Source organism: Pholis gunnellus, assembly GCF_910591455.1.
Source record: "Pholis gunnellus genome assembly, chromosome: 4".
Lineage (NCBI taxonomy): Eukaryota > Metazoa > Chordata > Actinopteri > Perciformes > Pholidae > Pholis > Pholis gunnellus.
Genome location: NC_136530.1, coordinates 24321566 through 24346483, shown reverse-complemented (window position 1 = coordinate 24346483; position 24918 = coordinate 24321566). Strand labels below are relative to the sequence as shown.

General features: G+C 42.6%; 1 protein-coding gene across 1 annotated transcript in view; it reads right to left on the bottom strand.

The window, feature by feature from the left end:
* The window catches only part of rab6ba (RAB6B, member RAS oncogene family a), a 45444-nt gene continuing 20526 nt past the window's right edge, over positions 1-24918 (bottom strand). Inside the window, exons 3-8 of the mRNA XM_079158286.1 lie at positions 18705-18758; positions 18204-18309; positions 16793-16904; positions 10993-11086; positions 9470-9536; positions 1-3317 (exon numbers count right to left, since the gene is read on the bottom strand). Of these exons, the coding sequence (XP_079014412.1) occupies positions 3253-3317; positions 9470-9536; positions 10993-11086; positions 16793-16904; positions 18204-18309; positions 18705-18758 (498 nt within the window). The 3' untranslated portion in view covers positions 1-3252. The remainder of the gene's footprint in view (positions 3318-9469; positions 9537-10992; positions 11087-16792; positions 16905-18203; positions 18310-18704; positions 18759-24918) is intronic.

Genomic DNA, 24918 nt, shown 5'->3' with positions numbered 1-24918 from the left:
ACATTTGTTGGTCCGTTTCAAGGGAACGCTAAAATGGGCCTCTAAAAGGGATTCTACTTTAATACGTAAGGGGAACAAATACAAAGGAAACGTCTACAGCAACTGATTAATCATTTGTCCTCATTTAAAAATAAATACCCATCGAGTCATTTCTCAAAAAGTGCTCTCCTTACAAGGCTGTGTGGTTGGTAATGAGAGCAGTACATTCCTGTTTGTTGATAATAAATAGGCAGCAACACAGAGGGGTCGATAGGTTATTACTTATTGGTTCAGTTCGAGGGATTATAACTTGAAATGCAACCTGTCTTTGTCCCTCCCAAACCCACACGAGAGTGCTCTCCAGCCAATTGCTCCTTTTGAGGTTCCATCCAACTCCGTCTCTTAGTGTTATTATTTGGCTCATTACGTGTGTTAGAAAGGCTCACTAGTTTTCACAAGAGTGCTCCCCTTTTTGGACACGTGTGACAATCCATAAACGTTTGAGTCTAACTCTAAGACACAGGACCGTGTTCTGGAGATAAAGATATATTTCTTTTTCATACCATGTTTTCTAAGACTTACATTGTCACTCTAATACTAAAACATATTCTTCAAAAAGTGCATTAAGATTTCACTTCAGAGACGAGTCAAATCAAAGTAGTGTTCACAACAATGGCTGACTTCACCCACCAGTGTATGTTATGATACCTGGCTTTAAAAAAAATAGAATAATGAAACAACATTGCATAATGCCAACGTCAGTAGTCAGTTTAAACACAAGCAGCAAAGAAAGCCTCACCTCAGGGGGGGACACGTCACGAGACAACCAGACAGGTCTTTAATTCAGTGACTGTACATCGACAATGAAGCTTTTCAGAACTTCACATTAAACCTGAAAAGGTCTACGAGTGCAAAGTGGTCTTCTGTCAGAACTGGAACTGTTTTAAAATGTTAGCGGTCTGTGTTGATCCCAGAACCAGCATTGAAGTCTACAGACCAGCACACGGGGGGACTTTGTGTTCATGTTGCTCTGCGACACCAGGCGAGGGCTTTGATTCTCCATCGCTCACGTACAGCGCATGTGCAGACTACAGTAATCACAACCACCAAGACATCACACAATGCAACGGCAGACGTCATTTAGCTGTGGGAGTGTGTGTGTGTGTGTGTGTGGGGGGGGGGTTCTATGACATACCGCACAGAAATGGTGACCTACGTGATGCCGTAATGTGGCGAGGATGTGACAGATTGGCAGTGGCCCTCCACGTGACTGCATTCTAACGTTGCCTATACGGAAAGCACACATTTACACACACACACACACACACACGCGCGCACAACAAGGAGATATTCTGAAGTCAAGTATACAAATCCAGTTGGACAGTTTTCATAAACAAAAAGACAGTCATTATCAGAGTGCAGTAAGTCACTGGTGTAATGTTACATTTACATATTCAAACTTGTGTACACTGGTAGACAGTACCTATGCTCAAAAACCAGGCATGCATTAGATACTCAAGAGCTTCCTGTTCAACGACCAGAACGCAAACGTATGGATCCCACACTTATTGGCAGGAGCGCTGTGATTGGCTCTTCAAACCTGAGGCTGTTTAGACTTAAAGGTTCTCTATCGAGAGGTGACGTTTTGGTGGACCACCATGGGAGCTTGTTTAGGAACAATACGTACGGTACTCAACGAGAGAAAAATCATTATTTTTAATCCCGTTTGACTTGTGCCATGAATTGCACACGTGATGTTTGTCAGTTTAAAAAACATCATTAAAGTCGAGAGGTACAAGACTTTGAAAATATGGAATTAGAAAGACGACACACCCAAAAGTTGCGTTAGCGACGTCTCTCGCTGAAGCTACACGCCGGTGTGTTTCATACCAGGATGTACTCACACCAACGACGGGTCTCGCTCGTTCTTTCTCTTCCCGGCCGTTAAAAAAGAGTTGCTGGATAAAAACACATGAAGTAAGATAACGTTACATCGAGGCGAGTATATAGCCAAGTTAGCTAGCTAGCTAGCAAGTCAAAGTAATGGCCGTGTTGGTGCCAGTGACGTACGTTGTGGGAGAACAGAGATGTAGTTTACTGAGCGCTTTTACACAAATCTAAATGCTACTACAACAAGCTACGGCTTTTTTGATGTGTAAAATGATCTTTTAAATTGACAAACATCATAAGTGTAATTCATCGCACAATTGAAACGGGATCAAAAAAGTATTTCACCATTGTACATCATTTTTTCCAAAATAAGGTCTCATTGAGGGACACTGCAAAGGGGCGCAATTTGCTTCTTCAGAGCATTTCTATTGCCTTCACACGGCTCTCAACATGGCGACGGCTGGGCCGGAGGATGGCAGCTAACGGTGCTAATAGCACGAACAGTACAACCATAAGCAACCACCTGGGGGGGGGGGGGGGGGATACTACGCTTCTGCTATGATGCTGTTGGTCGGGATGGAGTTATCAGCTGGAGCACAAGCACAACCCGACTATGTAAACTAAGCACATAGAATCACATATTTTAACACACAGCGGGAGAGTGACTCCATTCTCTGCTCAGGTAGACATTACTTCACTATATCTCTACATACTGTAGATAATAGTCGTTTGCTGCTTTATTAATGCTCTGAATATCATATAGAACCCTTTAGTGGTTCTGTGTCGGTAGTGTGCCTTGAGATGGTTACGTGTTGGTATAAATGGCTGTGTCAGGGGATAGATAAGGGCTTCACGTGACAAACATTTGGCTCATAATGTGGGGCGGACCTTTATTTTTGCCTATAACAAGAGTGGGATCCATAAAAATGCGTCTAAAACCATCCGTTCTTATCAAGCCCTCAAATACAGAGCTGAGTTGTTTGCATCTTTTTAAAAAACAACCTTTCCAGAGAGATTTACCTGAATATACAAAAATACAAAAAAGAAACTGGGGAAACTTCCTTTTCTACTTAAAAAAAATTGTATCCACATCTGTAACTTGGGGTTCTTCTTTTACACATCTTTGTCTTTTTCTCGGTCTCTCTGTTGTTGTTTTTTGCAAGTTGTAAGATTTTTTTTTGGCAGTTTCATTAACAAAGTAGGCTACACTACTTTTTAGAACCAAATTCACATATTGCTAGTTCCAACCGATGACCAATAGTCAGGTGAGGAGGCCAGATTCTCAACGTGCAAAGTCAACTGCAGGTTAACCAAAAGGAAGCAACATAACAAGCATGTGGCGTGAATGATGTTTTGATTTCTGTTCCACGACGGTGCCGAGTATTAACAGGAACAGCCGCCTTCAGTAGTCTGGGGCTCCTGCGGTTTGTCCAACTTGATGTCGATCACTGGAGAACAACGTTAAGGAAGCTGTGGAAACATGTGGCATTGGATCAGCCACATGCACTTGAACAGATCAATTAGCTGGTGTGAATATTTTCAGAGAGGAAAAGCCGACGTGATCATTCAATCACGTTACATTCAGAGAGCTGAGGACTTAATGGAGGACTGGAGTACCACTTTACTACCACTAGATGGGGCTAGTTCCCCATGAATCTATTTAAGGCAGCAACAATTCTAACCAAAGAAAACAACAATAAATACAAATTTACTAAAGAAATGTAAAAAAAACAATAATCCGGGATCGATTCATTACAGCGCTTGTCCTTCAGCTAAACAGGAAATCCTCTTTTCTGGTGTTAGTAATAATGAGAATGGATGGCGTTGGCACTGCTGTGCTGCAATTAAAGCTGATGAACTATTGTGTGTTAATGAGTTGCTGTAAGTCAAGACGACTGCAGCTGTTGTTGTTTTACACAATTCAGAAAAGGTTATATTTCCAGTTGTATTTCTCCACATTCTGCAGTAAGAACAAGGGAAAGACCGGCTCTGTTTTACAGGAGACAAGAAGTGTATCATGCTTCCATTATCCTACAGCTGGTGAGCGTGGCAGCACGGGCACCTTTATTATTCACTTTTCACTGTAAAATGTATGCATGTATAAGGAGCGGGGCCCACGAACACTGTGGCCTACATATTGTATGCCAGGGAGTGTGAAACAGTCCCACTGGGTGCTGTTAAATGCAGCGGGTTGATGTGTGTGTTCTCATATGTTAAGGAAGCATTTCATCACGGCGTGCTGACATTTGAAGGACAGTCTTTAAATGCAAACGTGTACCTGAGCACTCCTATTCGGATTGGCTCCTATCTGGAAATCTGGAGGCCTCATCATTACCAAACCAAATGAGTAGACTAAATAGAGCAGTCCTCTGATACCAGTGTGCGTTTGTGTGCAGGTACAGTATACAGCATCTCCTGAACAGTGAGTAATGAGTCCCATTTCTAGTAGTAGCATATGCTTCATATTGTCGCTGTGTGCACAAGTTGTTCAGGAAGTTAATAGCTTGTAACAGCTTTTAAACAATAGATGGGCGGCTTGCAGCTGCAATAAACATCTGCCGAACATTGTCTGCTCCAAATGGCAGCCAGAGAAAACCTCAATAACCGGTGCTCGACTATGTTCACCAGGTTGCTTGTCAGCTTTTAGTGCTGGGAAGGTTCATGAGAGCTTCTTCTCTCAAAAACACGCTGATGATGAGAGGGCTGAGCCAAAACAAGTCTTGGACCATAAAATCAAAAATAACGAGCTGCAAGATGCGACCACGCACTGTAGCGCTGAGAGGAAGTGCGGAATTTGGTGCTAATTCCCGGTGGGGTTCTACTACTACGAGTGATCCATTTCACATAACTCACGGCCATTTGGTCAACTGTTTAAATACAAATATTGATCGGAGCAGCTTTTAAAATCATATCTTTGAAAAACATCAACTAGACGAGAAAGCCAAAGATGGAACACTGGAGAGTCCGCTCGCTGTGGGGAGAGGGCTTGATTGCTATTCTTAAAGCGACTGTTCACCTGACTACACAATTATTTGGGGCATGTTTGGATGATGTCTCAATATAGGACAACATCCTCTGTTGTGGCTGTAAAAACAACCCTGAATGATACAAACTCCTTCCAAACTAAATCTGTTCACTAAATCACAGAGTTGCTGCCTTTCTTCTGATGGCCATGCGCCTGGCGGGACTCATTTTGTTCTCTGGCTCTCTCTCATTAACGTGGATGACCCCAGCACCTGATCTGGGTCAAGCAGCCTCTTCACGCTCCCTGCGGCCCCACAGTGGTGATGATACCCGGGTGACCCTTCAGGAAATTGTTCTCAGACAGAGAGCAGAAGACTGTGCCCCACAGGCCCCGACATCCACCATGAATCAGCCGGACCCAAACTGGCAATTTAAGGGAACACAGAGTGCACTGTAATTACTTCCTAGGAAGAAGACTCAATCTAGGACCTGTTTAAAAAAGGCAAAAAATCACAAGTGGAGCTCGGGTGAGAAAATGTGAACTTTTCTTGTATCTAAGTGTTCCATTAAATCACACTTTTGGTTACTTGTGTTTGCTTTCTGTATTTTACGGTCCATGAATCGTTACTTAATGGCCTTTACACACCAGGGGTGTTATTTTTTCTTTTCGTCTGATTAATTCGCAACTTCCATTATTTCCAGAATGAGGTCAATTTCTCTGAGCTTTCGCAACGTGATAAAGGTATCGACCAATCACGTTATGCAGAACAGACACACATGTTAGTGTACAACAACCAGGCCTCGACACAAGAGCGTCAAGCTTCGAAGCAAATATGACACAGCGATGCCAGTGGGCCTAAAATACCTTTACCCCAGAGCCTTACGTTGGGAAAGAGACATCTGAAACTCATCGGATAACTTCTTTAAAGTAAATCAACTTCCTAGCACGAACACTTGAAAATCCCTTATTTAAATCATGAGGTTGAATCCAGAGTTTTTTCCCTTTCTCTGTTCATGTGGAGGAGGGGTTAAAGGAAACGCTTGTGTGCACGCTCTACGGGCCTTATAATGTGGAATATCCCGGTACTTTTATCCAGACTCCAACCGCTTGTATCTGGTTCTCTTTATACATCCATGACAACAACACGGAGGCGCCGTAGTCCTAACCAAGACGACAAACTTTACTCCGTCCGTTCCTACCTTTCACAATAAAAGCCCTAGACGTATACACTGTGTTTCCAAGAGTTAACTTAAATTCCCTCAGAGCGTTTCACTGAAAAGAAACTCAATAAAATAGCTCACAGTAGCTTAGGCTATACAACAGTTTACCTCAGACAGCTGCTCTGAGTCAATAGGACTGGGAGTAAGTCCTCTGCCTACACACATCTATTCAACTGTCGAAGAAGTATCGCAACTGTTGCAAATTTGCATCGCTGCCAGTGTGAATAGTTTCAATGCAGCATATGTTATTTGGCATTTTTGTGTTGCTTATTCGTCAAGCCCCCAGTGTAAAGGCCTTAACATGAAGAAGAATGTAAATATGCGGTGCACCATGCTTTATTCAAACAGCCACATTCAGGCTCTATAACATGTATCCTGCTCCAAGCTCATTTCTGCACTTCTCCCAGTAAAATCAATACTATTCACAATGCAATAACAACAGAAGAGCTGCTCCATTAACTGACAATGACAGCAGAGGCTGCTGAGGAACTGTCATCACCTGCCATCCATCAGCATACCTCCGCCGCACACAGCTCTCCCCCACATCCATTATGCCTCATTAAAGATAGAGATTAAAAAAGGGGGAAAAACGGAAGCGAGATAAAGGTAATTGGCTGGATGTGAGTGATGCATTACAGCCAGGAAATATGTCAGACTGCAAAAAAAAAAAGCAAAGGGGCCATCCCCACAGTTCAGAGGGCTGTTAGGGGACCGGGTTTATCATCGAGGCCGTGCAGTTTGCAAAGGCTGGACGCCTCCCAGTAAATGATGAGTGGGCGATAATCAGAGACGCTCGGGGAGACAAATGTCGGCATTCCTTCTCTTCACCAAGGTCAGCATGTATTTATGCTCGAGTTGGAGCAGATGAACGCTGCAGTGCTGGCAAGACGGCTTAATAGAGAACGAGTAATGACAATGCTATATGCACATAGTACAAAAAAGGCAATTTCAGAATTCACCCACAGTTACCATAGAGATGGCACCTCACTTTGTGCGTTGACGAGGATGTGAAGGACTAGCGCTGTCAGAGGAGAAACAGCGACGACTTGAAATGCTGCTGAACATTCAGGTTTTATTTTCTGTCATAATTCCTCCTGTATACACTGGACATTTAGAGACCCCTCCCTGAGGTGATTTCATTATAAGTGATTGGGGATAAAATCCACAGGCCTCGTTCTTTTCATTAAAGTTAGACAAATCCAGTAATTACCTTCCAAAATACAGTTTTGTTTAAGTACAAAATGTTCTATCACACCAGAAATTGCCTGAGAATCGTCCTGTTGTTAAGTTCTCTTCAGTATCACAATATTCCAGTGATTTAATTTATTGGTATACTTCAAATTTGATCTGCTAATAGACAATTCAGTATACGTAGAATGATGACAATTTCCCCAAATGTAAACAGCAATAGGCTCAACTGTATCCCGCAACAAGCTAACTCACTGGCTCCATAGCATCATTATTCTTCCTGTTCACAGCCCCCACAGTGTGTCTGAGGACCTTTTCTCATTTTTTCTAGAAAATCTTAAAAACTACAGATGGCCAGCTTGCACAACTGTAAAACAACATATCTGCTTTTGTCTTATATTTAAAGGAGAAAACTGTACAGATATTAAACCTGACCTATGGGGGTGTATATGTATACATGGTGAGCCATGTGGTGGTGGAGCGGATAGACTGACCTGCACTTGTGATTTAACATGCATGGGAACAGCATGTGGTGCATGATATGATCCGTCTTCTCTTTATGTGTGGGAGGGTGTAGCTTTTCTTCTTTATCATTTCTTTACTGCGATTTAACATGAATATCACTCAGTTTTATATAATATCTAAGTGGACTCTGTAGGAGTGGGGCATTTGTTTATGTTCGGTGATAACTGTGTTGGTGAGACAGTGCTGTGATCTCTGTTGGTCTGTGTTGTTGGGTTCTATTCATTAGATGATTGATTTTGTCTTTTGCCTCGGGCTACATCCACATCATCTTTTGCTACGTTTACACTTAAGTGTCCAAACTACTCCGGAGTTTTAGAACCCTTGAAATGGAAACGTTTGAAAACGGCAACGACGGCGTTGCGTTGTAGTGTGGACGGGCAGAAACAGGCACCTTTGAAAAACGATGATGCAGGACAACCCATGTTTGTTACTTGAGTTGAGTCTTAGCAGTCATGATGTGTCCTTCCCTGATTAGTCACGCCGCCGGAAGAAAACAAACAACATTAGCCTCGATTATCGATCGACTACCAGGTTAATTCAATATGGATGATGGATTACAGGCGTGGCTGACCTTGTTGTCTATACTAGCAGCTGTTGAGCAGTTCAATTCTGCATTTTATAATTCTACTACTGCTGACATGTGGAGGAAGCAGCTAATATTGGACCAATATGGGAGTCGGTGTCCTACGGAGCGGACATTTAAAGACATGGTTTGCTGCTTTGAGGAGGGCGATGCACACAAAATGGAGGACTTTTCTTATCAAAGCTTATTTTGTTCTGCACAACTATTGTGAAGTTCACAGTGAAACTGTAAACGAACAAAAGCATAAATGCTCTGCAGTACGACAGACCCTTCCAGCGACACGGCAGAGCTACGAGTCAGACAACAGACAACAAACGAAACCGAGAAGAAACTAAATCTAAATAGTTTGAAATGCTTAGATTACAGTAAATACAGAACTATAGCAGGTTCTAACCCAAACACGGTCCAACTAGCTAAAGGGCTTTCTCTGAGAATCAAACCAATCAAAGTGCAGATATATTATGTGTGAAATGCCTCTTTAAAATGCAGACTGTGTGAGTGTGAAATGTAGGTTGCTTTATTGTTACCCACGTCTGATATATTTACAGATGGACTTGACTGCTCTCTTTAGTCACTGATTCAAATGACTGCTGAAATCTGACTCAGCTGCTGTATTTACCTCCTTTGACATCAGATGTGAACACGTGCGCCTCTTGAGTCCGATCGCTCCTTCAATGTAATCACAACAAATACATTCTGCAAGACTGAAGAACCATCCACGCTGCTCTCAATGACTGTGTGATATTTAAATGATTTTGCAGTGTGAAAAGCTACTTCCTGAAGAACAAAATGTTAAGAGTTGTGTGTTAGGAGAGTGAAAAAGGCTGCAGCCCACAGACGAATCGTCCACAGGTGGAGCTGTGACATGCTCAGTTGACAGCAGCAGATATGAGGCAGTCAGCAGTCTGCAGCAGCACCACGGACGGACGGCAGGACACCGAGGCTCCTGCCGCCGGTTTAAATGAGCCAACCTGCCTAGCCCACAACGCTAAAACAGTTCGCAAGAGTGCCGTGGTAGAATCCCATTTAATTGGGCACTGATGCTATCACATGAAGACTTAAAATGAGAAAATGTTTCCTCTGAGCTCAAGCGTAGAATGTAAATGGGTCAAAGGATACTTCCTTCTTTGCTTGTTTCTTGCATACTCTCCATTCCCGGAAGAGCAGCGGCCACACGCCGGAACAGCTGGAAAGACAAGACACAGAATGAGGGCGTGTTATTTTCATGTAAGGTTGAAGATAATATGCAGCGATCCAGATAATATCCATCTATTCTTTTCTAATTTCCATGCAGCCATTTACTATGATTCATTTGACTTGGATATGAACTTGCTTTAGTTTGTTTTTTTTGACTCATTTACAAAGTTACAAAAGAATAAAAGAACGTCTTGAATACTGTGACTGCTAACCTGACACAGAGCGAGTGTCAAGTCTCAGTCCATGTTCACTTTTATACGATTGACACAAACAGTTGCAACCTGTTGCAATTTTGGGTTCCTCTCATGGTCAAGAAACCGTCCTGTGAAATGATCAGCTTCATCCACTTGTTAGAAATCAGAAATCATAAAACTGAATAAATCCCAGCTTAAAGAAAAAAGGGCAGCACAAATAAAAGTATCATCATATGTGCTTGTCAGATAACTACATTCAAATCAAAGGCCCCTGCTTCACATTAATACATGTATATACATGAATGGCTTATATCACTGTTTTTAAGCAAGCATGCGCGCATTTGGACCAAACTGTAGCTTTAGCATCTGTTCCTTTGCTCTTTTGGGTATTTGTATTGTAAAATTCAGTCTTTGCAAAGAATTAAAAAATAAGCAAAATCATCCATCATCTAAATTTTGGGGAAACACAACAAAAGAAGTCATGTTTACGTGATGATTTGACACATCTTCCAGTGGAATTGATGCTGACACGTCATCTCGGTGGATCGCGCTGACACCGCGGCCTTCGGAGGCAGCACTGTGACCTTTGTCTTAAAGGTTTCGCACCACTCTGCTCCTTCCTGGCATTTCGCTGTCAGAGGTAAGGTGAAGAATAGCCTCCTCTGTCTGAGAGAGGCGCCTGCCAGCAACACCATTCACTGACGGACACAATGCAGCTCGCCTTCGTCTCGCTACTTATTAACTCAACAGACAGTCGTTGTTTGCGACCACAAACATCTGCTCAGAGACAAAGCGCTGCTGTCGGACCGGGCCCCGTTTCCCTTTGTATCTGGAACCCACTAATTTCTCTCAACATTTATTAATTAAATGTCACTAAAATGAATGAATACATGGACAACTCAGCCTTGGTCAGATGCTAGTAGTGGCAGCATGGAGGGAAAACTGCTATACTACTATGAGTAAGGTATTTATATGAAAAACAAGAGACCTTTAAAAGGTACCCTGTGGAGGTTTTGACCACTAGCCATATGGAGCAATGTTTTGGTGAGCGGGTCCCCACGGGGGGGTTCAGACGCTGTTCTGCCATCCGGGAGGCACTTAGGTATAGAAGTGTACTTACACCAATCATGCATGCTTCAGAAAAAACACTTCCATAATCTATGACGGTATTTCTGTAACAGCATGAGTCAACCAGAAGGGCCTGGGATTCTTTATTGAAGACAGATGTAATCATCAGACAGGCGAACTCACCTGTTTGACGTTGTAACCCGTCTTGGCGCTGGTCTCTATGAACATGACGCTCAGCTCTTTGGCCCTCTGTTCGCCTTCCTCAATTGTGATTTGCCTGGGAAGAAGAGGGGAGTTATCATCAAAACGTTGCAGATGAATGCATTACAAAATAATAGCAAGCAGTTTACAGTCCGTGGGCACGAAGCGGAGGCATGACTTCCTCACATCGACGTACAACAGAGACAAGCGGACGCAGGACAAAGACTCGCAGTAAAGCTCACTATCTGCAGCTGAAGCTCCTGTTATTCTAGGCTAGTGAGGATACACCAGACTTAATTAGCTAATGACTGAGAATGATTCATTATATTGCCTTGCGAGACATTAATAACGGCCAATTTGCATCCCGCTTTAATGAATCTGGCAGCGTCTGTTTGGCTCTCTCTGTGTCAGGTGTCCATTAACGCAAGCGGAGAGATCAGAGCAGTTCTGCTGACTGCGCAGCAGCGGGTTCGTTAAGACGCCCGGCTTGAATCAACCTGCCGCTAGTCTGCAGAGAAGACAATGACGTAGCCGGAATGTTCCTCTTAACACAAAGGACATCCTCCGTGTACACACAAAATAACTTTTACTTTTAACTAACCCCCTAACTGGCTGTAACGCCAGTCTAAACATACCCACAACAACAACTTCTCCCGTTGTGCGTATAGCCTCAAACAGAGCAGCATCGAGCTCCTCCTTTGCATCACAGCACAGAAGAAAGAGAGATTCAGTCTCTGTGAGGTGAGGAAAAAGAAGTGAGAAGAGAAAACACTGGAGATGTATTTACATAATATCTCCAGCTGACAGAGGTGCACCAGTGCTGCTGAGGCTATTTCTGGATGCACTCGTCTTTGAGTTCCAACTTAAACACCGCCGAGGCTTATTCATCATCAGACAACAAATGGGTGTGAAATACAGTATGTAGCATCCTAGCAACGTTCATGCCGCTAGAGCAGCTCTTACTTTAGCCACTGGTGATCACATCTCTTCTAAAAGGTAAATGCAAAGAAGCGTCATTATGAATTCGAGCATAACAAAAAGATCAATTTAATCTTCATGTTGTACTCTCCTAGAGGGCATTAACTTGTCTTAACTTTATAGTTGGTAATGATACATCCCTATGGAGGCCTTTTCATTGTTTTTAAATAGTCTGATTCTTCACTCAGAGCTGCACTAATATATTCAAACCAGATTTCTTCTTTAGTTTAGAGAGGGTATGATTTAAATTTTGTTTTATTGTTATTATTGTTATTATCTACCCAACTGCTTTAGTGATTTTTTTGTAAAAGTTTAATGAAATCTTAAGTAAAGAGGTAAAAATGAAAGTATGGTTTACATTTTGTACTACCTTGTCATCTGCAAGTGACTTCATCATTTCAAGTGTTGATTGAAAAAGAAATGTTATATATATATATATATATATATATAAGGGATCAAATTATAACATCCCAGCCCATAGTTACCAACCCACAGAGAATTATTACTCAGCTCTGCAGATCTTTTTAGCTTTCATAGTTTTAGTCTTATGGCCCCAAACTTCACTGCTTCGGTTCAGCAGCAGCAGGGAGCTGTTCCCAGTGAGAGAACTCTGATGAATCCACAGTGCACTAGCGGCTTAGCACCAAACCGCAGACAGACATGGTTAGCGGCTAGCTGGTGAACATAGTGGAGCGTTTAGCTGCAAAAGAACCTGACATTTCCCCTCAGGAATAAGTGGAGACAGAAACACAGCGAAAGCTGCAAGTATTGGACTTACAATTGCCGAATAGCTAAATGAATGCTAATGCTGCTCTAGTTCAGCAGCTGTAAACCGTAACTGAAAACTACCCACCAAAGTATTGCAGCAGCAGTATAGAAAAAGTCAGCGTGCAGCACATCAAGCTCCTGCCGGTTGATGCTGCCTGGTGTACGATGCATACTTGGTTTCTCTTATCCAGGGCTCCGGGGACTCTGCAGCACCTAAACTGTGAATACTCCAACTCCCCTCGGTACTTAGCATTGGGAGAAGCTCCACCATGTATGAACAAAACCAACAACACAAAGAGGGAGCCCAGCTGACGGAGGTGCTGCTCTGGAGCAACTTAACCACATTGCACCATATCAGAGTAACGCAAAGCCCTCACATCTCTGCTTCCTCTCAGCGGTGTCTGAGGCGGGGTTAGATGTGTCAGGGCTGATCAAGTGGAAGACAATGGAACTAAGTCCAGAGACACCGACAGCTAGAAACAGACCCTGAGAAAAACACAGTCCATCCCTGCCAGACTTGTATCTCTCCTCACTGAGGTGTTCCAAGTCATTTTTCAATGTCAGCCAAGTTATTTACAGTGCTGTCAGATCAGGTGCCAAGTCATGTCCTCAGACACTGACATACGATGCACACGCGCTACTTATCCTTTTTCATCTGGTGTATATCCTGACGTTGTCACATAGTGAATCCAAATAGACTCGTCATTATCAGTTCTGACATGATGAGTAGCCGCCAAAAACACGGAACCGTGCCCACAGTGACAGCAACATTCATCATGTCTTGTATGAGCAACATCTACTGGTTCAACCACGTTTGCACGAGATAAAAAAAAACCGGTGGGGTGCTGTAGTTAAAAAAAATAGGAATAAATTCATATAATTTTTTTTCTGCACTGATTTGGGCAAAAACCTGTCAGGCTCATACACACAGCGATAAGGCTGACTCATCGGTAGGAAGGAGCCAATTAAGAGAAGCTGCAGCGGTTATGTTCACGCATAAAGAGCCTTAACTTCTTTACCAGAGAACATTTACTGGAGTTTTAACTTCCAGACCCCATTAAGACACATCTGAACTGCAGTCATAAATGACCTATACATGAAAGTGAAACGGTTCAGTAGTTTTCAGTTCACTGTTTTCACTGTTTTTCTGGAGTCTAACATTTTCTAAATAATTTCATTTAAAGCCACAGCTGCTGTGGATTAGTATCACAGCTCAGGTAGTCCTGCTTTTAATGGAAACCTATAGGGGACTCTTCCCCAATAGCATTATAATTCTACACATATGTGTGCTATTTAAGTATAACATTTAAATGCAATAATCCTTTATTTATTCTTATTGATTATTGCATTTTCACATACACATCTGTGCGTAGATTGAAATGAAAAAGGAAAAGCTGTTCGACATTTCATATTCAAAGTCGTGCCCTGTTCTACAGCGGACAGCATGCAAATGTTGATTCAAATTTGAAAATGAAAATGCAATGAAAACAATGAAAACAACTGATTTTCTGTTTAAAAAAAATATATTTAAAAATAAATGTATGTTTAAAAATGAAAACAACACTTGACCTTTCATTTCCTACAACTTAGCCTGCCGTACAGCGGACATTGTTTTGTTGCTCTTACATTATAAAATGTGAATTAAAGTTTGAATGTTGTCGACCGTACAGCGTGGTACAACTTTAGAAACAGCTTTTCTATTTTCATCCCTTTACGGTCATTGAACACACAACTCTGTGACAATGATAATTGGATTATTGCTGTTTACATTGTTATTTCAATAAAGTCCCCTTTGGGCTTCCATATGCTTTGATATCATCTTAAAGATGCTCCCTGCTACATTGTGGAAACAGACGGGATACTCAGCCTGACTGTACTTTCACAATCTCAAAAACCAAAGCTCTTGCCTTTGGTCTGTTGTCATGGCAGCCATGAACATTTATCGACAGATCCGGCGAGATGCATCTTGTAAACTGCCGTCCCCAGCAATATTCCTATGCCCTTCAGTCAGTGACACGTTGTTTCTCAAGACACAAGAATGCCAATGGCAACTTCTTTCTGCTGCTCCTCGACGTCCTCAACATGTTAATGATGGAGATGTTACTGATGCTGCGCGGGCACATGATGCTGACAAGAGGAATTCAATTATGTGTGATGATTTATGCACGATTACTCACCACATGAGGACACGTTATTGGAGATCGTTCTCCCCTGAACACTTCAACAAACCCGAAGAACAGGATGTAATCTGATTCTATGCAAGAGGATCAAACCAAATCACTCTACACCACCCACGCTACCACACCAACATCTACCACGGTGGCCCACTGTTTCCTTAAAATGACACCGAGATCAGTCGACCAGACCAGAAAGTAGGTGGTCAGCTGTTTTAGCAAAGTGTTGACTTGGTAAAAACTAGGACAAAGGATGTCCCAGAGGACAAGACAAGAGAACAGCAATAACACAGAAGAAAGATAGATTACTGGACCACATGAAGATTTTGTCAAGACTCCTGACTTATGCTCAGAAATATGCTACTAATGACAACTAATGAGTACTCTTGATGTATGTTGTATGTTTGAAAGACCAGGAACAAATGCTTTTTTGTATATAGGCCGCCATCCATTCGAGCGTACCCAAAAGGTTCTGTCAGGCCGAGCGCACCCAAGGAGCGCTTGAGCGGACACCGTCCCTTTATTTCTAGCGCCATCTGCTGGAACGGTGCGCATCATGTGTCGTATCCCACAGCTCAAGGCCGTGTCCCAGCCTCCATTCAGTAGCCTTGGCTCAGGCACAGCGTTACTCTTGAGCTAAATACCAACGTGGACATGCTCTAAATAACAACCATGCTGCTCTTTAGCAGGTGTAATGTTTGCCACATTCACCATCTTAGTTTAGTGTGTTAGCATGCGAACGTTTCTCTAAATCACGTTCTGGAGCGCAAACCTCGCCAAGGCAGAAACACACAGGGCTTAAGCAGTCGCTGCACATATGCAGGAATAAAGTACATTAATAGCGCGTGTCTTTTATTTGTGTTAACTACTCCACACTGCCTTTGTGGATGGTTATGTCTTGTAAAAAAGATAATGCAACACAAGAGACTTCCAGGTAAAAACAGAATCCAACAGAATCAATCAAATTCTGCTTATTTCCTACACTTCTTAAAAGACGTCAGGATTAGGACTTTTACATGAAAACAGGAAGCAACAGTGGAACTAAAGACATTTTACTGATGACTTTGCATCTGTATTCCATCTCGAGCAAAGAGAATACACCATTAATGCATTTTGGCACAAGCTATTTTAAGGTTCAATTCTCCCTTTATTTTCCACTGCTGTATATTTCTGCTGCGTGTCATCTCATCTGTTTCAAATCAATTTCTTTCTCCTCCTCAGCTATATTAAACATCGGCATGTTCTCACCCTTTCCTCACTATAGAGTTGTATCAATTATATACGTACATTATGTGTATGAAAAAATAATTCCTTTGTGCGCAGCGGTCCTGATTGCTCGAGTGTCACCAGGGGCTGAACCACTGAGTCCTTTCAACAAGCGAGCAATCATTTCCCCCTTTCAGAGCAATACGAGCAGCTGAGTTGCCTAACGTTCCACCATAATTACTATGACAACACTAAACATAACCTGTTACGCTTATGAGTGCATTCACTTCGATATTTGATATATAATAGAGCAAATGTTCATTTCTCATACCTGTCTTCATATGAGACTGAGGTGGCATTATATTAACTTCATGTTAAATGAAGGAGTTATTTTGGTCCCAAGATAATCAGTTCTGTCTCATTAACATACAGATTTATTCAGCAAGATGCTCCGACATCTAATCAAACCATCTCCTCTGCAGGGAGTCAGATGTTTTGTTCTCGGCTGAATGTTCCCACTGACGGACGGACTGACACTGCACATCATGGTTGCCATGGTGTCAAGACATGAAAGGAGATGCTGACTAAAAAAAAAGAGACAAAAGCGCGATGCAGGTGCTGCTGCAGGAGGCAGGCTTCGTCTGTGACATACACACCTCTTATCTGCCAGGTCTGTTTTATTGCCGACGAGCATGATGATGACATCACTTCCTCTCTCTGTTCTCACGTCCTCGATCCATTTCGACGTCTGCTGGAACGAGTTCACATCTGTCGAGGAGGGAAGACGAAGCGGAGTCAAATTAAAGATGCGGTTTGAGCAACTGCAGCAACATTCAGTGCGCTGACACGTCTCCTGCTGCTACTGCTCTAAACAAATCTATTAACCTTTCATCCCGATTTCTAAACACTGGCAGGAAACAATCTGCGGATAAAAAATGTATCCAACATGTTGTTTTACCTGCTGCTGCTAAGATATTAATTCAAGAAACAAATCTCACAAATCCTGATGTTAAGATATGAGCTGATGGACGGTAAATCCGTGCACGGCTCTGTAGCATGTTGAGGTTCTTCATAAATCCCTTTGACCTTGCCGGGTCTATTGAGTATGCAGACTTGCTGACATGCAGACTTAGAGTCGTATTGTATTCTTGGACTGGGGAATTGATGAGACAGGCCCCACGTCTTTTTCAGGGTGGAAAAAAAAGAGCATGCTTTTGGGGGATGGTAACCCATAATTTTTTCCATAAAGTCAGTAATAAAATCCACTACCTGAGGGCAGCCATATTACATCAAGTGTAATTTGCTCTTTTAAACGATTAAATAAAAGCCAGATAGATTCGAGAGGGAATAAATGTCATTCTGTCACGGAAAATGATAGTAATTCCTCACAATACTGGATATTACATGGTTTTACCTCTATGGATGAGCAAAGACCACCTTCTAAAATCTACAGTTGAATACGCCGTTTCACTTCGTGACTACCGTGAAGCAGAATATATTAGCCAGGCGATGTATTCAGGATAAACGGTTCTTTCTATAAGGCGTTAATGTATAAAGTATAAAGGGCGTCATCATCGAACCTTCTCTCTTTCAGCTTCTGCTTCTCCAAGAAGAACACAGGACATGTAGCTAAGAGCCTTTAAAGTGGCAAACTCAAAGATGGTCAAAGACGGTTGATCATCACATAGAATAATAGAAAAAGGCCAAATATTGCCCGACTTCTTAATTCTAACAACGATAGATTGTTCTGCTGCCCCCGGTGTTGTTGGACCTGTAGTATTTAACTGCATTTGCTGTTACCACTTAATCAACCAGGAATGAAAGCTTAAGGATTGCCACCTTAAGAGAATTAGAGAAGGGGGAAGCAGTAAGTCTCATCTCAATGTGCAGTGGATCCAACTTTTCTTTTGGGAAATATCAAAGAGACATTTGTCAAATCTGAGCCAGTGAAGGTTTTGGCCTTTGAGTAAGCGAAAGGTGAACTCTGGTTACCTGTGTTGACAGTAAAGCGGTAAAAAAAAAAGAAAAGATGTTATGATATTCAAATATGTCATAAGGGACACTGACTTGTAATGTCGTAGACCACCACAGCCACAGTGGAGTCCCGTATGTAACTGGGGATAAGGCTCCTGAAGCGCTCCTGTCCCGCTGTGTCCCAGAGCTGCAACCTCACCTGGGGTTCAGAGAGAGACAGCTGAGGAGACTGAGATTATTCAGATAGTCAGAGAGCCCCGAAACAGTCGGCTCCCTCCACACACACACACACACACACACACACACACACACACAACACAATAATGGCACAAACAGATGTGCGTCTGAGGTTACTCAGCGCGAGGTTCACACTCATTATTTATATGAGTGGACTCCTCGTGATGACACATCCAAGGTCGTACTGCTGTATGAAAAGACTCCTCGAGGTAAACAGACATGCAGACACATTGCATTCATCTACACATCGCTGTTCATCAGTGAGCTCGTGCATTATTGTAGAAACGAGCAGGAAAAAACCCGCCGCTGACACATTACACGTCATGACATTGTACAGCTGTAACTGAGGCTTCTTACCGTTCGATCCTCCAGGTACATGGTTTTCGACAGGAAGTCAATTCCAATTGTGGCCTTTAGGGAAAGAAGATATCCTTGGGTCAGCATAAATGTAAATCCCTCCGAAAGCAAAGAACACAGTATTTACCGAGGAGCTGAATAATGCAAGTTAAAGATGCAAAAGGGAGACAAGAGGACAGATGACTGTAAGATCCACGGTTCATTACAGTCCTGATCACATAACATCGCCTCATGGAGGGTTGTAATGAACACCTCTATACTGTAATGCAATCCAATACAACAGCACGACTGTTGATTCAACTCTGAGAAAACCTTCATCAAATGCAGTCTTTTTTCTTTTTAAAGGGGAGCAGGCTCCAGCTGTGTTTCTCAAGCTTTTTTTCTGTTCACTCATGTTGTGTATTTTGGGCCAACTTGTCCCCCGTAGTTTGAAACCAAAGAGCTTTATGGGCTCCGATGTTGTCATCGTCGAGCAGCTAATCTAGTCGGAGTCTGAGTAATACTTTTTAAGTCAGTCACGTAAAATAGTTGAAGATAAACAACCCACTTTTTAGAAAAATGGCGAACTGTGGCGACCCAAATCACAAGAGTCCTTATGTATAAATGGGAGAAGAGTGAATTACGTTACTGATATTACTGACCTGTCACTTCTGCATCACCTTTTATGATCTTGAATAGGCAAAGCAGCCATTTAGAAGAGATGTACGTTTAGTTTTATGCATGTGGTATTGAAAACACATGCACTTTAAATGAGATGCATTTCGACAGAGTTAACAGGCTCTTAATTAAATGTTTTAAGTAGGCGACAATTATAAGAAGTTTATGATCATTCAGGCTCCCTCTGCAGATATAAATGTTGAATAAAAGACTTTGGAGGAAATTCTGCAAATGTATTCTGCGACCCCAATAAAATCTCCTGCGGCCAGCCTGTGGACCCCGACCTAGTCTTTGGGAATGACGACCGTTTGTCAGCTATCAGTGTGGAAACACAATCAGAACAGCATGGTTTTCATACTCAAATGGACTGCTTCAAATCACAATACCCAGTTATAACAATCTAATGATAACCCTTGTTGTGTCACGAGGCAGATGGCGCCGTGTGTTCCCTCTTCAATGGATGTTTACTTTCCTCAGCCAAGCCCACGGCTCTCTGCTCAGCTGCCTGCCGTGATATCATCGGCCGCTCCGGCGTGTACAAATCAAAACCTAGAGATTCAATGTTTAACTGCAGAGCTGGGCTTGTTTGTGCAACTGAATTATTATTTATTTTCTTTATGCCAGAACCGTTCAGTTTTTGACGTGTTGGAAAATCGTCCCTATACTCTATTAAGAGTGGATGTGCCTTAAATATTTCTCAAAACAAAAGAGAAATAAGGAATGATACTTGTAATGAAAGCTGGTTAAGGCAGATGTTATGCTGTGCATCCAGATGTTTGGTGTGTGAGATTGTAGATGGCTCGACGGTGGCGGGTGCCTGTGTGACCCCGGCAGGCAAACTCCAGCACCGGCCAGCTGGAGCACGTACTGCAGGTGTCCGATCGCTCTGATTGGCCGACGGGGAATCACCTGTCTGCCGAGGACGCGGCTTCCTGCTCGTGTCGCACGTCCAGCTTTATTTTGCTCCATTATATTTGTGCTAAGATACATTTGCACCCATCTGTGATGTATGCAGGTGGGTTTGTGTGTTGTCTGCAGTACCACCCACTCTGACCGAAGTGGGCATCAGCAGCTTGATCACGCACTCGTTTCCTTGGCGATGGCAGCTCCGACAGTGGCTCAGAGAATCTGGCATGAAGACAGGACGTCACTTATACTCTTCCCTTACACTCAGCCACAGCAGGCACCGCTAGGCTGGACATAAACCGCCTCAAAGAACTGATACAAGATTATAGTCAGAGAGAGAAACAAAACACTTGTTTGGCTGTATCATCGAAATCCGCTACTTATTCTGGTAGAATATGCTTAAAAAGTGTTCAACAACAATCACTGCCCATTAAAATAACTTTTTTAACTTAAAATTTGGGTCACTTGAAAGTAGCTTGAATTGGAGTGACTTAATTGACACAATGGAGTTGAAAGCATGGAGATGTGGCTGCGGTTTTTCCTGCGGCATGGCAGAGGTGCTGAAGGCTCTTTCTGGCCCCAGTTTTAAAAATAGAAGCAGTTATACATGAACGCATTAGATCACCAGAAATTATTCATATTCCTTTTACATTTTTAACTACCGCACATTGTCAGAAGACAGGCCGTGGTTCTCTGGCTCATTGTGCCAGGGACCAGGGCCACGTCCTTTAACACATCTCAGGGATTTCCCTCACATTAGATCCTAAATGTGTGTTTTTCTTACTTGAACATGGCCTTAAGATATTGGTCTTATGATACGTTTTTCACAAGTGAAATCGTCGTTATATGAATTGATTTTGACATTAAGAGTCATTTGGTCCATCGCACAATAGAATTTAAGAGTATAAATCCCACTGACGGTGATGGGAAAACATTGAATCCACATAATGCAACACTATGACGAGTCAGGGTTTCTTAATAAAGCAACCATGTGTTATAAATAAATGTGTTATTTAAGGGATACTTTGCAATGTTAAACCAGATTTGTATCACCAAGCTCTGGTCAAGCCTTTCTAACAGTAGTGGCCCGGGGGAGAGGCCTGGGAGGGGCGCTGTGCATTATGGGTGTTGTAGTTTTTGTGTTCTTTGTTAATAAACCTTTTTAGCAAAAGAGAATACCACAGCCCTTTTTCTCTGTTTTTCTCTTGTCATGTAGCACCACTTTCAAAAATATTTGCACCTTTTTTTACAACATAGACAGCCTGGTTTCATCTAACGATCCTCTTTCAGAGATGTGATGCTTTTAGTTGTTGATCATCATCGTAAAATGAAAAGCTTTGGCTTTGGGACTGCTGATCAGACGGAATAAAGTGAAACTGTCACCTTGAGCTCTAGTAACATATGATGGGCATCTCTCCTCATTTTATACACAAAACGATAAATTAACAAGAGAAGGAAAATAATCAGATTAATTAATTAATTAAAGATGAAGCAATAAAGAAAATAACAGTTAGTCACAGCCCGTCACAGGCAATCAGTAAATATTCAAAGACAATTAGTTATAGGTAGTTGTGACAATCACACTATAGAGCAATCCTGCAGGTAATGGTAGCAGGGTAGGTGTTACACTGGGTTTGTATGCACTCTAGCATGATGACTCAGCTGGTACTCTGAGGCAGCGAAGATGGAAATCACAGTAATGTGAGACATTTCCTGACAAATACCAACGACGCTCAACCAGATGGAATTGTAGGCACTGGAAACATTACTGGACTGACACATGTGGAAGTGTACTCCACTAGTGATTTGGCCATGACATTAACTCTTCATGTGTTAACATTCACATTCAGAGAGAAATTGTAGTTTACTAGAACACTATTTATTTTGGTGGATTCTGAGAGGAAGTGTGATTAATGTGTTTCAGCAGTGAGCACGACACCGCAATGATGGAGTGGGCCTCGAGTACAGTGAGGAGAAAGGATGTTTGGGACTTCTTTTCAGGCTTCAAGTACCATGTTTGTGTCCGGTAAGGCAGAGCACGGACCAATCAGCCTCCCTGTGAGGAGCTACTGGCAGCTAGGGGCGTGGCTTAGGCGTCTGCGAGACGACACAGAGAGGGCGGCTGATTGTGAGTCGATGTCTTTTTTTCTAGTTGTGGTATTTTTGCTTTTATTCAAGTAGAGAATCTGAACACTTCTTCCACCACTGCTGCTCCCACCAGGACTTTGACGGTCCTCCATCTGGCCTGGACTCTGTTAAGCCATTAGACATGAGTCACAGTGAGCTTGCTGGCTATTTGCTCACAGCGCCGTGTTTGATGGCAGTTTGTGAGCACGCAGAAAAAAAAATGTACTTGCCAGCACAAGAGGGAATAGATGAGTCTATGATTAGGCCTTCTCCGTCAGACAGCAGGCTGTGTATATAATGTATGAAGAACGTCACCATTACAGCTTGATACATTTGTAACCACAGTAGAGTGAGTAGTGCCGGGGCAAATTCATAATTAGTCATTTTACTCATGTCACAAATCATTATGGGTACGTTATTTTGAAGTGAACCAATCCAGCAGAGAAGAACTTGTCACTCAGGCTACAATAGAGTTAAATACAGTTAAAGAAGACAACAGAGGTTTAGCTCTGACAAAGGTCAAGGTGACGTCTTCAAACTGTTTGAATTTACAATTATATAATACTGAGAAAAGCAGCAAACTCATTTCAGAAGCTGAAACCAGAGTTTGGCATTTTCTGCTTGATGATTGACTTACACGATTAATTGCTGAAAATGTATTTTCTGTTTTTGATTAATCAATTATTTGACAAATTATTGCAGCTCCACAGAGAATATAAATGTGTATTAAAATAAGTTCTGATACTCTGTCTCTATTATCTAAAATGCATTATCTTTAAGCTGAAGAAAATCCTGTTTTGTGGGCAGCGACTGATGATTTATTCAGCATTGCTTTCCCCGAACAATAGACTAATTGCTTGGTCTAACGCCATGTAACGTCAGGAAATAGTGAAAAATACACCATCACACCAATTTGACGTCTTCAAAGTTCTTGTGGTTTCTGACAAATAGTCAGAAACCCAAACATGTTCAATTTACCATCACAGAAGACAATGAAAAGGAGCAAATCTTCACAATAGCTGCCTTTTTCATATAAAACTGATGTAAGCAATTATGATTTTCACATCATTTCAGTTTGATGTCGTTTACTCAAACAGAGTAACACATATTTGATCGATTATGTGGGACATTTTTTTTTGCAAACTAAAACATTTTTTTAATTTTGTGAAATGAAAGATTTAAATTGTCACATTCTACATTTCTATTTAATCACCAATAAATCAGATTCGCCAGTTGCTACACTGAATATCAGAGCGTTTGGGCCGAGCAGACAGATGCAGTCACAGCCTGGTGGCCAGGCCTGACTGACAGCTCCACCGCGGCTGACGACAGCGCTCTGCCTCTGGAGGGCTGCGAGCCCTTTAGCATGTGCCGCCAGGCAGAGAGGACGCCTGCCTCCGTCTCTCTCGGCTGGGTGGCTGCTTGATGGGAGTCTGCTGCTTTATAGGCAGCAAATCTGGCTCGCCTCGCCTGTGTCCGCCTGCTGACTGAAGCCACTACCACGCTCGGTTTCACCTTCCTGATGGGCCCTCGCTCTCTAAATACACTGCTGCTCTCACTGCAAAAAAAAGGACTGGACTGGATGTGCTCGGATCTAAGAGCTGAACCTGCATGAAAACAATAAAAAAGGTGCGGTGACTTGGTATGCAGGCCCCGGAAACACTGACGTCTCCTTCATGCTCACAACATCTCTCCACCGTCACTGGGCAAATGTAACCCCCCCCCCCCGAGCAGCGGCATAAACACTCAAACTGAGCTAATGCACGTAGCATTTTAATATTAATACTCAAAGGTCTCTGGAGTTAGAAAAAATAAACTGTACGCCCTACCTGTCACTGAGCCGGGGAAGGAAAGAGAAGAGGCATTAAGAGACACACACACACACACACACACACACACACACACACACACACACACACACACACACACACACACACACACACACACACACAGGAGAGAAGGTACACCTTTTAGGTGACTGAGCTTTGGCTTTGATTTACGGCTCCAAAGCAGGGGTTGTGGCACCCATAATAAAATCATGAATCCACTATTTGGAAATAAATGTAAAATAAAAACAAGAAGGCGACTGTAAGGAGGGAATGAAGAGACTGGTTTTGTAGACGAAGGGTTAAAGCACTGGATTCAAATGGCTTTGTTTTTACATAGAAATACAAAGCAACTGATTTCCATATTCCTCCCTGGCTGCTGCTCGTCGTGGTGCACAGACTATTACAATAGAGCGGGGCAGAGACTGGCATTAAACAGCATATGGGGACATTATTAAATAAGCAGATGCTATCTACCGGGCATCTGTCCACCGAGCGCTCTGTCGGGCCTGCCCACTTTAAAATGGCCGGATGCTCAGCACCGACTTTGACGGCTGTCGGATATCACAGCGGTTAATTCATCAAGATGCATCGATGTTGGGAGTTACAGCGGCGGCCTTGGAGCGGGGCAGACTGCAGGCAGCAGCGCACGCCCACATTCACTGCAGGTAGTGGTACTTAGGAGTGTGCTGCTCTTT